Genomic DNA, 14,653 nt, shown 5'->3' with positions numbered 1-14,653 from the left:
TAGGCTTGCGCAATAATAAAGGCAAACAAAGCATGAATTCATCTTCACCTTCATTCAGCTACTTCAGTTTATGATTTAACGTATGTGGTATATACATAAAAAAAAATAGGTCATAAATCAGACAACAGCAAATAATAATAATAATAATAATAATAATAATAATAATAATAATAATAAATGTGCTTTTATCACTTTAACTTTTCATGTTTCATCAAACAATGATGTATAAATATGACTACTTCTTTAACACTAAACTTAACTTGACACCATATCATATAAACAAATAATATATAGCATATAGAACCAAAGCCAATGGCCATAGCACAATTAAAGCAGTCTAACACACACACACACACACACATATGCGCGCACACACACACACGTGCTACCACACTGTGATGGGAATTTGAATTTGATTAATTGTTCGGCCCCAGCGGCAAGTGTCCCATTCAAGCTCCTAGAAGCGCATTCAGAAGGAACTTGTTGCACGTAAGGGCAAAGAAACGAAAGGCAATGGGACGTAGCTAACGTTATTCTCCTTTAAAGCGGATCCGAGTGCGACTTAAAGGACGGCGCCATTAAAAAAAAACAAAAAAAAAACACCATTCTTCTCTCCGGAGGTGTCAGCCTGTTAAAGCTCGGCCCAGCAGAAAGTCGGCGGCCGAGACACATTTTAGCTCTCACCCGAGGTAAGAGACCCCTCTCGTAATTGACACGCTTCATCCTGGAGGTATTTGGAGATGCAGCAGGTCGCCTTTTGTTTTCACACCTCCACACAGATGCCGTACATGTGTGCTGAGGCGCATAAATAAACCCTCGCTTGCTTTCCCGCCATTGTATAAAAGCATTACTCTCACCTTTGACTCAGACGCCATTTTGGCATCTTCACACCGTTTCGCATTACATATTCACTTTATTTAGCGCTATCTATGAGCGGCCCTGCCTTGCCACTCTCAAGCATTCATTTTTTATTGTTTTCCTCCACCGAGGTGTCAGCTTTTGGAATCAAGTAATGAGTAATGGCTCCGTTGCTTTTGTGAGTCCACGCTTACGCTCTGAATGTGTGTGTGCGTGTTGGCGTGTGCATGTGTGTGTGACTCACACGCAGAAGCGGGAATTGATTCATGGATGCTGACATCACCAAGACGGATGAAATCTTCTCTGCTGGTGGATGGCAGCTCAATTCGCACGAGATGTTTTGAGTGACCTTGAAAAACAAGTTTCAAAAATAGCCTTGAGAATTCCTTTACAATAAAAAAAAGTCAGACATTTTATTTGAATAGTAATTTAATTTTGCACTAATTATGATAAAAGAGTTGCAAATGAATGTGTACATAAGGGAGTTTTGATAGCTATATATTAACTTAACCACTATGCTAACTGGTAAAGAAAAAACTTAGCTATCTACTAAAAAGCAAATTTGGTATGAATATTTGTTTTGCGATATGAGGCGTAGGATAGAGTTGTCCAGTCCATTACAGCTGAAAACTGAAGAGAGGATTTAGCCATATTTATCGTAATTAGCTTGATGATGTCATTACTCCTGCGTCACGTCGCCCATGTGAGCATAAGCGCGAACAGAGAATAGGTGGATTACATTTTGGAGTTACATTTTGTTTAAAGAAATCTATCGTTTTACACAAATGCATGTTTCTTTTTGGCCATGCCAAGTTAGACATTTCATGAGGGGAGAGAGAAATGTCCTCCAATTCTGAAATGATGTGCTCAATAACAAATTCATTAGACAAGTTGCCATAAAAATAAAAAAAAATAAAAAAAGAAGATGAGACCACACTAAGTTGAATTTGAAAATTGTGGCAAGCAAATATTTAAGTGACTGTTCCAATTTTGTTCAATTCAAAGAAGAGAAAAAAAATAGCATTTGAAGAATTTCCACCTTTTTTTATAGGTATGTTTACGGCAAATCTCTCTTTCTCTCTCTGGACATGATTTATGAAACCAAGGCAAATATTTTACATTTTCAAAAGAAAATGCCACACAAAGCGGATCCACGAGTTTTGTGGCATGTTGTGCCTGTCACTACATTTCACTGGCATAGATAATTGAACAAATACACATTTGTAGTACATAAATAATTCGGGGACATTATTTAAGAATCACTTAATTAAATCATTTAACATCCTAATCAAGAACTAAGAATGTGCTTTCCTCTATTTTTTTTTAGGTGTTGTTCTTGGGGTAAAATGCTAAACATGTTTTAGCATTTAAAATTTCATTTAGCTTCGACCCGTCAACCACGACAGAAACATCAACATGATTTTGTTCATCATTTCTCTTCGTCTGTGGCAAATCGATTGTGTTGTGAGTCATTTCACCAAAAGAAAATAATGCTTGCTGTCGTTGCCATGGCTAAGGCGCTGTTATTGTGTTACAGCTGTTGTCGATCCCCAAAACAAAGTATTGACGGGCGAGCTGCAGTCGACGTGAGCTGAATTTTCAACCACACCTCCTCCACTAAGATTCCAACTCACACCGACAAAATAATACCACTCGCAAGCATATATTCTTTATCCTCTGTGAAGAAAATGTTACTGGCGCTGGCTGACTTGTGTGTTTACTGCGTTAAGTATTATACTGACCCCTGCTGGCCAAGATGCACACACCAGTACTTGCAGAACTGTCATGAAATCATGATGTATAAACGTTTATGTTACAAAGTACACTATTTTGTCAAGTGTTTTTTTTTTTTTTTTTTTAAGATCACAACAAAAATGTGTTGATATTTTTTGGGGGGCTGGAAGAAATTTAATGGTATTTCTATTCATTTGAAAAGATGGTTGCTGTAGAAGAGATTGTCAATACATTTTCTTTAACTTGTATTGTGTCTGATTTTCATTTGACCTCATGCCTTTTTCTATGTACATTTTCTTTGCTCTCTTCCCCTCTCTCTGTTTTTGTTTTTTTTGTTTTTTTTTGTTTGTATTCGGTGGTCATTTTTGTGGGATGAGATTTTGCAGGAAATGTCGTTTTTTCTTAGTCCATTTAAAAAAAAAAAACATTTACATTTTTATTTTTGTCTGTATTTTATACACTGCTGACACATTTTTGCATTGCAGTACTTTGCATGATATGCATTATTTAGCTGTTTTCATTCCTCAAATTGTTTAACTAAAGCTGTTTTAATTTACTTACCAAATAAATGGTAAATGAACTTGGAGTTTTTCTCCATTGGTTTGGCAACTTTCTTGAACCAGAAATGACGTTCTAAAAATATCATGGACAAATCCGCAAAGCACCTCACTCATTCATTTCTCACTCATGTCACCCATTTGCAAATGTCTGGAGCGTCTCGGTGTATCTTTGCAAAAACAGTTAGCACAATCAGCCCACATTTAGCACATTTTCCAAAGAAACATAATGATTCACAGACTAACATTTCTTTGTTCTCTCCAATCCTTGAGTATTTGATCATTTCGGTCAGGTAAAATTGGAACTTGTGTGATGAAAATATATGGCCTGGCTTAAAAGAAAAAAAAAAGTGAAAGAGAGATCAGCGCGATGAGGATGAGGGTGGCTGGCAGCCGAGAGAGTGAGGGTGACGGCAGCGACCAGTCAAAGTGTTGCTGTAGTTGTGAAACTTGATTGACAGCACTGTAGGCTAGATGTCCTTTTCTATTTGTGTGTGTGTGTGTGTGTGTGTGTGTGTGTGTGTGTGTGTGTGTGTGTGTGTGTGTGTGTGTGTGTGTGTGTTTGTGCCTATATTTCATACATGTACAAAATACTGTATACATTTTCTTTCAGCGATCTCTACAGTAATATTATTAATCGAGGTTTTAAAGACAGATTATCGGCTGTCGGTTGACGTAAAACGTAAGAGCGCTGTTGTCCTCCAGCGACAGGTGGCGCTGCAGGCAAAACAAAGCCTCCGCGAGCCCTCCTCTTCCAGCGTTCTCTGTCTTCAGCCTATGTTCGAGAGAGAACCTTTGACCGGAACTGCGGTGTCTCCCCTGTTAGCATTGCTAACTTAGCAGCTAACTGTGTTTTTCGTTTCCTTTCCTTCCTCCTTTTGAAGGCGTCCTTTCTCATGCGGCGAGATGTGGTTTATTTATTTGCTGAGCTGGTTGTCGCTGCTGATCCAGGTGTCCTTCGTCACTCTCGCCATCGGTAAGGGCTGGAAACCGCCGAGCTAGCCAACACATTGCTAATGTTAATCGTGTTTATTAGGCTAACTTGACTCATGTTTGTTTTATTCATATATAAGGACAAGGGTTGTTGGCGGCTAACTTGTCCGATTAGTTCAGAGTCCGATACACAAGAAGTACTTTGTGAGCAGAAATTGCAATTCGTGTCAAATTGTTTGGGATTCTTAATGTGTAAAAGTGAGGATTTTGGTAACGTGACCAAATGCTGTGTTTATGTTCTTGACTGTGTTCAAGTGTTTGGAGATGGAATGGTGTGACTTTAAGGCATGAAATGTGGAAGCGGGAGGCAAATATGTCAAATTAAATATATCTTCATTTGAGAATGTTTTTGTTGAAATTTGGGAGATGTGGTAAATGGTTCCCAAGATATATTCAGTGCACAGAATATTTTGAAGCATCAGATTGTTCTATACCCCCAGGAAACCGCTGGTCCGCTGTTTGTTTATTTTTTTTATTTTTTGCAAACCAGCTTTCTTTCAAAATAGATCTAGAACACAGATGTCAAACCCGGGGTCCAAAGCTGGCCTGCCACATTATTTTTTTTGTGACCCTACAAATTAAGCAAAATTTGTCAGCTTCCCGAGCTAAAAATCAAAATTTTAAATTATCTTTTGTAAATTGTAAGACATAACGTTGCGATTTTTCATGAATTTTCACAAACGTTCCAGAAGTATTTCAAATCCAAGCGCTAACCAACAAATATTCACATTGGAGTGATGTCACTTTTTTTCTTTCTTTTTTTTTGCCTTCATGCACTTGTGCAAGGATGTTTGCAGGCTCCATCGTCACTGCCATTTTGATGTAATCATAAGGGACCTTCTTTGAGCTTGCGAAATGTTAGATTTTCAGGGCTATGTTTGCTCACTGAAGCGAATGCTGTTGAATCCCGTTGATCAATTTGAAATCAAATATCCTTAGTCAATTTATCTACTATCCAACCCATTTTTCACCCATTACTATTTAAAAAAAAAATCCAGACTTTAAATCTTTATGTGACATAATGCTGCACGACTCTCCTTTCCCTTATGTGAGGGCATGTCAGTACCTCAACTGTGACTTTTTTTTTTTTCTTTTTTTTTTTTCTTTTTTTTTTTCAGCTGCTGGTCTATACTACCTGGCAGAACTAATAGAAGAGTACACAGTGGCCACCAGTCGCATCATCAAGTACATGATTCTGGTAAGCCAGTCATCAAGATGCATGATTGAATGTGGGTGTGCGTGTCATGTGTTGGTTTTGTGCAGTTCTCCACAGGCGTGCTTGCAGGTCTGTACGTCTTTGAAGGCTTCCCGACATTGATGATGGCAGTGGGGCTCTTCACCAACCTGGTCTACTTTGGCCTGCTGCAGACGTTCCCCTACATCCTTCTGAGCTCGCCCAACTTCATCCTCTCCTGTGGTAGGCGTTCTGTCATGGTGGCCTCATCTGGATGCTGCGTGCACGTTTAAACCCTTCTCTGTCTTCCGCTCGGCAGCGTTGGTCGTGGTCAACCACTACATGGCCTTCCAGTTCTTTGCACAGGAGTATTATCCTTTCTCAGAGGTAAATTCAACTCACATTTGATTCCATCTAGTATGCCACATGACATTATTTATTTTCACGTACAAATAGGAGCTCTGAAAGGCTCTTCAGGAATGGAAAAACAGAAATGTCAAGGCTCGACAGAGTGCTTTGTGACAGCAGCGGTTGTTAGAAAGCGCTATACGAATAAAGATGACTTTAAAAGATGACACCTTGTGGTGCACGTTGCGTCAAATAATGGCACATCTGTAGTAGGCCCGACTAATTAATCGGCCGCCGATTATTATCGGACAATTATTGGCCTTCAAACATCGGCCAAAACAACTTGGGCCAAATGGCCGATTGTTTTCCCCTTAAAACGTTATCGAAGAAAACCGACGCTGTGAAAGTACCCTGACTGCACCATTTTGCTTGCGTAGCATTAGCTACTAGCAAGTGTATGTGTAGTGTGTATGTTATTCTGTTATTCTTATGGTTATTCTGTTGTCCCTAAGCGTCCTTTAAGCTGTTTAATGACAATGCAGTTGGAGTTAACTGTAAAACTAAATACACATTGTTAAGAATTACATCCACTGTATATTTAAATACAAAATATGCTGCGTTTTTAAAACATTGCTAGCCTAGCGCAAACAGGAAATTAGCAAATGCTGACAGGAAGTTAGCTAGTTAAAAAAAAAAACTTAAAATGTTGCTTTAGTCTTGTTTTTGTTACCTTATTCTTTACTGCACAACCGATTTCTGTTTCATGTATAGCACTTTGTATACAGCAATGCCTGTTTTTAATGCCTGTTTTAAACTATAAATATAGTTGAGTTGATTTGAGCATCGACTTTGGGAGTGTTTTTCCTTCTAATAACGAATATCCACACACAAATCTTGTGGGAACACATACCCACAGATAATATAACATAACATTACGCAAAGGCACAAATTCTTTCCAATGTGTGAAAAACGAGTTATTTTAATAGAGTTCAATCGCAACGTTCTTCTGTAATCACTTTAAGTGTGTACGCCATGGATGCACGGCACCACACTGCCCCCAAAAGGCCAAAACACACAGGAACTGTCAGTATTTGTTCTTACTGTTTTATCAGTTGTTTATTCTATTCTTATTTCACATTCTCATTGATTTTATTTTGTCATTATCCTTCAAGTTATATTATATTATGAAGTTGATATTTCAAGGATTCAAAAACTTTCTTTTTTCAAAATTCAAGGATGCAAGCATCCAACGATTTTTATTTATTTATTTATTTTTGTCTTAACACACATTTCCACATGACTTGGCACAAAATACAATCCACAAGGTCCCAGGTTAGCCCAGTAAGTCCCAAGACTTGTGAAAATAACACAAGATAAAAATATATAAAAGAAAAGGTTAATGCTTTACAGAAGTTGTAAACAAGTAAGAATGGTTTTATTATTGACACATAAATCTATACTATAACCTTGTATACCCAATGATTTTTTTTTTATTTTATTTTTTTTAAATGGACTTGTCATTCAAAGCAGAGAATCTGAATAGTGAAAGTTTGTGCACCCATTGAAAAGGAATTGGGGAAGGGGTTAATTTTATGCATTATACAGTATATATTTTTTTATATTTTTAAATTAGCGGTAGATTAATCGGTATTTTTGTCTGCCAATAATTAAGTGAGGTGACACAATTAGATATTTTTTCATGACTGTCCTTCTGTGTTGGTCTTGAAAGAAAGGATAGTGAATATAAACCAATTTATTTGCTGCATTTTCTCTGATCCTTTATTCTGGCCTTTGGTTTCCCTCAGGTGCTGGCGTATTTCACCATCTGCCTTTGGGTGATCCCTTTTGCCTTTTTCGTATCACTGTCAGCGGGCGAAAATGTGCTTCCGTCCACCGTGCAGCAAGGCGGTGAGTGACTTTGTTTGCTGGCAATCTAGCAACCACGGGTCTACGTTAGAAACGGAACAAACTTTTCAAACTTATTTCACATCCAACTGTGAGGAGCGATTCTTCAAATATATTGCTAGGGGTTGTCATTGAAATTTCACTTTTGAACTTTGCCCAGTCTGAGCTACATCTTAGAGCAGTTTGACGTTGCTTGCAGTAAATAAGGATAGTTTGTGGCCACAAGAACAAGTTTCAAGTAACTTTATCATCAAATTTAGTGCTTATAAAAAGAAAGGGAAGTATATAGAGATAATTTTCTATTAATTTTTCGCTTCCCGTTTTGTTTTTAGATGACGTAGTGTCCAATTACTTCACCAAGGGCAAGCGGGGCAAGCGCTCCGGGATCCTCCTGGTGTTCACCTTCCTCAAGGAGGCTGTGCTGCCCAGCAGGCAGAAAATGTACTGAGGGACTGGACTCAGGTGGGGTCGGGTGGGAATGACTGTGGGAAGGGTTTATTTAACTGTGCTTGAAGGGGAAAGCGGAAGGACCAATGATCTGTGCGACGCCTCTGTGTCGTGCCAGCTGATGATCGTGAGAGATTGTAGTCAGCACCTGCACAACCTGCTGCATTGGACTGTCTTGTTTAAAACGTCTGATTTTGACAAGACACAAGCAGAAATCTCACCATTGGTCGCCTGGGTCTGTCGGGTAAAAGTTCCACAGGAACGTTGGAAAATGGATATTTATGAAACCTTGGGAGAAGTTGAAAATTGCTACAATTCTGAAGGTCGAGACATGTAGCAGCTTAGAAGACAGTCAAGAAATCACTTGGTAAAGTTGAATGAAAGCCACCCGTGGGCTGCTTTTCACCAGCTCAGTTTTATACCTTGATTTGAGCCTGAAGATGTCAGTGAGAAAGTTTTGTTAGAGAAGCTACTCAATAGCTTTCCCAAAATCATACAAAAGATGCAGTCATGCATTTGCAATTTCCTGTACTAGAAGGAATTGGAGTAAAAAAAAAAAAAATCTTCTGCTCTGAGTTGGACTTTAACTGTTTGATGCTTCTTTGTATTGGTCCATTTGTATTCCAAATGTTTGTATGATGTCTGCTTGGCAGAGGTGGGGGACTTAACAGAGGTGGGCGAGGACTTGCTTTAAAAGGAATCCATTTGACTTGGTATTCATGAAGCCGATTCAGGATCATTAAAAAAATAAAATAAAAAAAAATGCGATTATGATTTGGTACAGCTGACTAATGCTAGTACAAATGGTGAGTACAAAGTGGCTAACTTGACTTAACTTAATTAACTAATTGACTCCCAGCCATTTTCACTGAAGCAACCCCCTTCGATCTGGCTGTTTTACTGGATTTACACTGATTTTGCAAGGCCGACAGAATATTGTGTTCTATTGCTATAAAAACACGGAACCAATCAAAAGAAGGATTAGAGTCTCTTCTTTCATCCGGAAAAAAAAATGTACGTTTGCAACTGTTTCCGTTTCGCAGCAATTAGCATTAGAATATAGCTAAGTTTCATCAATATTCACTAGCGTTGTTCCGATACCGTTTTTTTGGCCCCCGATTCCGATACCCAGCTTTTGCAGTATCGGCCGATGCTGATACTGTACCGATACCTAAGTTGTTTTTTCCCTTAAACATGAAAAAGCTGTCCTGCCATTGGTTCAGAGCATTCAAAGGCAAATAGGATATCTTGGCACACAAGATGCTGCATCCAAAGTCCTATACTAGCGTTGGAAATAATGGTATTGGCATGTTACTTGTTGGTACTCACCGATGCCGATACCACTGTTTTAATGCAGTATCGGGGATCTCTGCCGATACCAGTATCAGTATTGGAAAAACACTAATATTCACATTCCTGGTGAAAACACTGATAAAAGATTTTGTTGCAACATTGCCCTGGCTGATTCTTATACTCTGCTGCCACCTACTGGCCGTTTTTTTTTTTTTTTAACATAACTACCATTGCTTTAAGCCACCTCTGCATGTCAGAAGCTGCATCAAAGCCTTCTTTCTGTATACGCTTGCATAAAAAAAGTGTAAAAACATTTTTGGGAGGGAAGGACAAAGTATTTAAAAACGTTTTTACACATTTTGGAATTGAATGAGTTGGGGTGGGGACTTCACTCCACTTGGAAACTTGGAACTTGCTTAGAACTTGAAGATGAAGACTTGAGATTCGTCAATGACGTGACTTTCTCCCACCTCTGTTTATCGCTTATTAAAACCACTCGAGGGAACTGGTACAGTACAAAAAAAAAAAAAAAAAAAAAAAAAAAGACTCAAAACCATCGTAGGCTTAGCCCACAGCCAGCAATGCTTGCTAAAAAAAAAACGTGGTCTATATCGATTGTCAGGCAACCCAGGGTATGGTCATCTGTAAAAGTTGACTCAAGACAACAGGACTGTTATTGTTTGTTGCATTTGTTGCGTTTTTAACATTAAAAAATGACTTAAGCAATTATGCTGTCAGGCTGATGCTATATTTATTGTATGTGAAGCCTCAAAACCCAATAAAGGGTCCCGATTTTTCCTTTGTCATCTTTTTTTCGCGATGACCAAGACCTAAATTAGTAATTAATTAATTCATTCATTAATTAAAGTACGGATGCTGAAATGTTGTTTCTGTATCTGCTGCCTTTTCATTTATGTTCTCCGCTTCACCTTATTCCATGTCGCTGCTGGGTTGTTTTTTTTTTTCCCCCTGACCAAGTCCTTTCTCTATTCAGATGTTTTGACAAAGGTGGAGAGGGTGTCCTTTAAAATATAGTGAGTGAAGGTAAAAAGTAGTAAAGCAACTCAACTTAGGTAGGCTTACAGATAGCTGAAAAGTGCACTTGTTTGGTTTGGGTGACTTTCTGACTCTGCTGCCCTCTGCTGATGACTTTGATGAAAACTATAGGCAGAAGTTATGAAATGAGACGGAAATGAGTAGCAGAGAGAGCAAGCGGCCGTGGATGTACGTTTTCATCTTTAATGACTATGAGCAAGCGTTCCCAGGACCACGTATCCTCAGGGGCCTCCTGGACTCCGCTTGTGTAAATGCGCTAAATCCCTCCCTCATCTCTCGACATTTTTAACATCGTCTCCGCTTCCCGCTCGCTCCTCTTTACTCGCTGTTCTCCATTCCCTCTTTCCCTCCCTCCCTCCTCTCCACGCCTGTGTGCTAATGCACCATGGCACGTTCAGCAGCGTGGAGTCAACAACGCGACTCAGGCTCCGGACGGTGACCGCACAGCGACCTCCCTCGGCATCGCCACCCGGCCTTCACAGAGTCACATTTGTGTACTCGCAATGAAGGAGAGGCGGCAAGAGACTGCGCCATCGAGGTGTCAAGCCGGCTGCGAAGCTGTGAGGAATTTGGATGTGGTTTTGACCAACCAACAATGGGCTATTTTCATAGATTATGGGTTGTGGATATCACCCAGGGGTCAAGATCTTAAAAACTACCCATCCTGAGGACTTAAAAGCAGCCGAGAAATTGGGTTACCAGTTATCAGTACAGTATAGGTGACATTGTCAAAAATCCAAATCCAATCTTCAGCCCTATCTGCTTGGCCAAAATAATGAAAAAGTCTGCACTGGGAGGCGGACGTGTTAAACAGTCATCCACCGTGCCGCATAATAATATATATTTTAATATTTATTTATGTTGGCAAAAACAAATTTGGAGTGCAGCATGTGCACAGTACAGTAGGACGATCTTTTTTTGGGGGGGGGGGGGGGACAAAAGAAAACATTTAAACGTAAAAAATAAAAATAAAAATAAAAAGACGAATAAAATTCTTTGAAACACTATAATTATGTAAATTCCTTTTGGATGAGATAAAATTTAATTTATTTTAAAATTGTTGACCATGTGGCCGATGTAATATAATTTATTTTAAAATTAAAAGTGCAATTTTATAAATTTAAACAACTCAAATTTTTTTTTTCTTTTTTTTTTTTAACGATTATGTTGATTTTGTAATTGTGGAGTGTAAGAATTGAATTGAGTTTCAATTAATTGTCCAGGTCCTCACGAGTGGGGCCGGGCCGGGGGGTTTCAGTCAAAATGCCAGGGCTGATGTTTTTGAGCCAGTCCAGCGTTGTTGTGAGACCGCGGTGATATCCAACAATTCATCAACAGTAGTGAAAAACTGTCATTGACACCTTACTGAAAAAGTGTGATTACATTGATGCCGTGGATTCAACACGTATTTTTGCTTTAGGTGAATCACAAAATTTGACCTGCGAGTCCAATATCCCTCGTTTTTTTGAGTTGCATAAATACCCATCTTGGGGAGACGCATATGAAGAAGCCGTAAAGCTTGCCTGGCCAAGATGTGACCCTTTGGTGGACCATGCTCTGGGTCACAGGACCTGACAGACATCCTGTCACCATGGCCCTATTCCGAGCTCCTCCCAAGGGATGGCGGGAGGCCACAAGAGATGGTGAGAAAATAGCAAAATGGCTTGTGAAGGTCAATGTTGTGTAGGTAAGAGGAAGGAGTTAGAGGACTGATCCTCAAGGAGGATTTAGTTTGTTTGCTTTAGTTCTGCTGAATGTAGATGCAGGTGTTAGCAGAAAGCCACTTCACTCTAGACCAGGGATCTCCAAGTCCAGTCCTCGAGAGCCCCTATCCAACCTATTCTTCTGCATCTCCCTCCTCCAACACACAAAACAAAAATGTACTGAAATGCAACAACGCAGCATCTGTACTTCCCACCACAACCTGGCACCATCCATTTGTTAATAACCAGAACCCTTAAAAGGATGTGCGAAAATGCAGCCCCCTCTGAAACGCCACAGCGCTACAAGCATGGTTACGTAGCAGAGCCTTCTATTAATATCCAGGTCACGGAGCATCAGCCCGGCCCCGGTTCAGCAGCAGGGCACGGCTTGGCAAAAAGCCCATTATCTCATGACACGTATGCAGATGACACGCTCAGCAGGGTGCTGGTAGTGATGACATCATGCCATGATCCGGAGCGCCGATACAGCATTTTCACATGCTACAAGTACAGTGTTCCCTCGTTTTCCGCTGGGGTTAGGTTCCAAAAAATACCCGCAATAAATGAAATCCGCGAAGTAGTTAGCTTTATGTTTTACAACTCTTATAAATGTTTTAAGGCTCTAAAATCCCCGACCGCACAATTTATACACTTTTCTCATTGAGGCATTTACATGTTCTGACATTTCTCTCTTGTTCAAACATTGACAATGTTCAAACCTTCATAAATTTTATAAAATGGGTATATTATTGTAAAAAAAAATATGCAAAATTGCACTTAAAAAAAAATCCGCGATACAGCGAGACCGCGAAAAGTGAACCGCGTTATAGCGAGGGAAGACTGTACACTAAGCGTGACCCGAGAATGCTGCGTTCACGTCCATCTGAAATAGTCATGTCAATGTCAGGATGTTCTCATGTTTCTCCCTTTTAAAGGGCAACTTCTGTTTGTGGTAGTTGTAGTGTCTGTGTCTGTTTGTGTATTTTGGAGTTGCTACAAGACATGGCATGGCTAAATTCATTGATGCGCTCACCTCTGGTAATTTATGTAACGTGATGCAGATCACTTTGGAAATACTGTATGTTGCTGGTCAAACTTTTGTTCTGACAACCCAATCAGGGAACAGAAAAATGCTGACCTTAATGTGGATCAGTTAACCGTCCCTGTGAGGAAAATTTCAAATCTGATTGGGTATTAGAATCCCGTTGCTAATAGTTTAAGTTACGTCGGCCGACACTACTGATTCTGAAGGCCCGGGGCAGATTAGATTGACATGGCGATACAGATAGCAGGGCTCGGCAACCAATGCCGCCATCCGAGGGGTCCAATCGGCCTCCCCTCACGCTGATGTGCGGCCCGTGACGGAGCTGTGCGGCGGAGCTATTTCTGCTGATGTTAATTTGCTCCATGTTCGCTGGGCGGTTCACAGCTCGGTCAGCCCTCCCTGATACTACACTGCCGCTTGCATCAGTAAAGGTTCTCCCGTCACATTGCATTTAGGTCGAGATGCCGCTGAACTGTGAATGCACCGCGCGCAGGGACCCAGCTGCCCCGCGGCCTCTGGGTCCTGGAGTCCTTCGATTTCAGTAGTTATTTCATTCAGGCTCATTTTACAGCTTTATTTCTTTCCCCGTCTTTCGCTATCTGAAGCATCCGTCTGAGCTGCTGCTTAATCCTCAAAACAAGATTGTCCCCTCTTTCCTGCTAATTAAAATCAACTTAATAATAATCTAAAAACAAATATTATAAATGATAGCTGAGTTTTTATTTACTGTAGACAATTATGACGAATTAATTAGTTTTTGAAACAGATAGAGATGTTCAAAAAGAGCACAAAAAATGATAAAAACAAAGAAAAAAATTAAGAATTAGGAGAGAGAGAGAGAGAGAGAGAGAGCGAGCGAGCATACCAATGAATAATTCATTCCATTATTCACAAGCACCTTAATTGTGGTTGGGATTATTATCATCACAATTATTCCCTTTAGAATAAAATAAATATGATGCTTCTCAAATACCTGAATGTAGAACTAAGTGGCTAATAAAAGAAGAGCTCCAATAATCTGGAAGTAAAACATGAACACACAGCTCAGTACTAAAAGGCGACCGTGACCTTTTTGAAAAAAGAAAAAAAAAAGGTGATTTTTCTACATGTGAAGACATCAGCAGCGACTTCATGTGAATTTGTCACCCTTAATTGAATCCTGTTGAAGTATGCACAGATAAACAGTCAATGGGAGGAGGTCATGTCACCCAACAACGGAATTAGGTCACACTGCTCCAAACGTTTTGCTTCCATGAGATGTTTCGGATGCTGTGCTCCGTTGTTGCTATAAAAATATATTTAAAAAAAATAGACTACTCTTTGGCATCACATTCAAAATTGATGGAACATCTACACTCACCAGATGCCGCTGAAGGGTTAATGGTACCACATGTGAAAACCAGCTTTAAGGTCACTTGTTTGCGCGTCAAACATTTTATTCATTTGTCATTTGTCTTTTTTGATTTTCTAACTTGAGCCCAGAGTTTAAAGCAAATATGGCGAAGGAGCATTTAGCTGTTTGGCTACCCACATGTGCAAT

At 39.7% G+C, this 14,653-nt stretch overlaps 1 protein-coding gene and 1 long non-coding RNA gene across 2 annotated transcripts; both read left to right on the top strand.

Moving 5' to 3' along the window:
- The first annotated feature begins 260 nt into the window (after nucleotides 1-260).
- Nucleotides 261-3,178, top strand: LOC144003927 (uncharacterized). The gene is made up of 2 exons (XR_013279128.1): nucleotides 261-2,322; nucleotides 2,396-3,178. It is a non-coding gene; the product is annotated as an uncharacterized LOC144003927 (long non-coding RNA).
- Nucleotides 3,179-3,919: 741 nt separating this feature from the next.
- On the top strand, nucleotides 3,920-10,104 carry tex261 (testis expressed 261). Its single transcript, XM_077501167.1, has 6 exons — nucleotides 3,920-4,125; nucleotides 5,261-5,340; nucleotides 5,406-5,559; nucleotides 5,636-5,703; nucleotides 7,470-7,572; nucleotides 7,902-10,104. Exons 1-6 carry the CDS (start codon nucleotides 4,056-4,058, stop codon nucleotides 8,015-8,017), a joined length of 591 nt encoding a protein of 196 aa, XP_077357293.1. The 5' UTR covers nucleotides 3,920-4,055; the 3' UTR covers nucleotides 8,018-10,104.
- Nucleotides 10,105-14,653: the final 4,549 nt, after the last annotated feature.

This window comes from Festucalex cinctus, chromosome 16 (assembly GCF_051991245.1).
Source record: "Festucalex cinctus isolate MCC-2025b chromosome 16, RoL_Fcin_1.0, whole genome shotgun sequence".
Lineage (NCBI taxonomy): Eukaryota > Metazoa > Chordata > Actinopteri > Syngnathiformes > Syngnathidae > Festucalex > Festucalex cinctus.
This window is presented reverse-complemented; position numbering and strand designations above follow the sequence as displayed.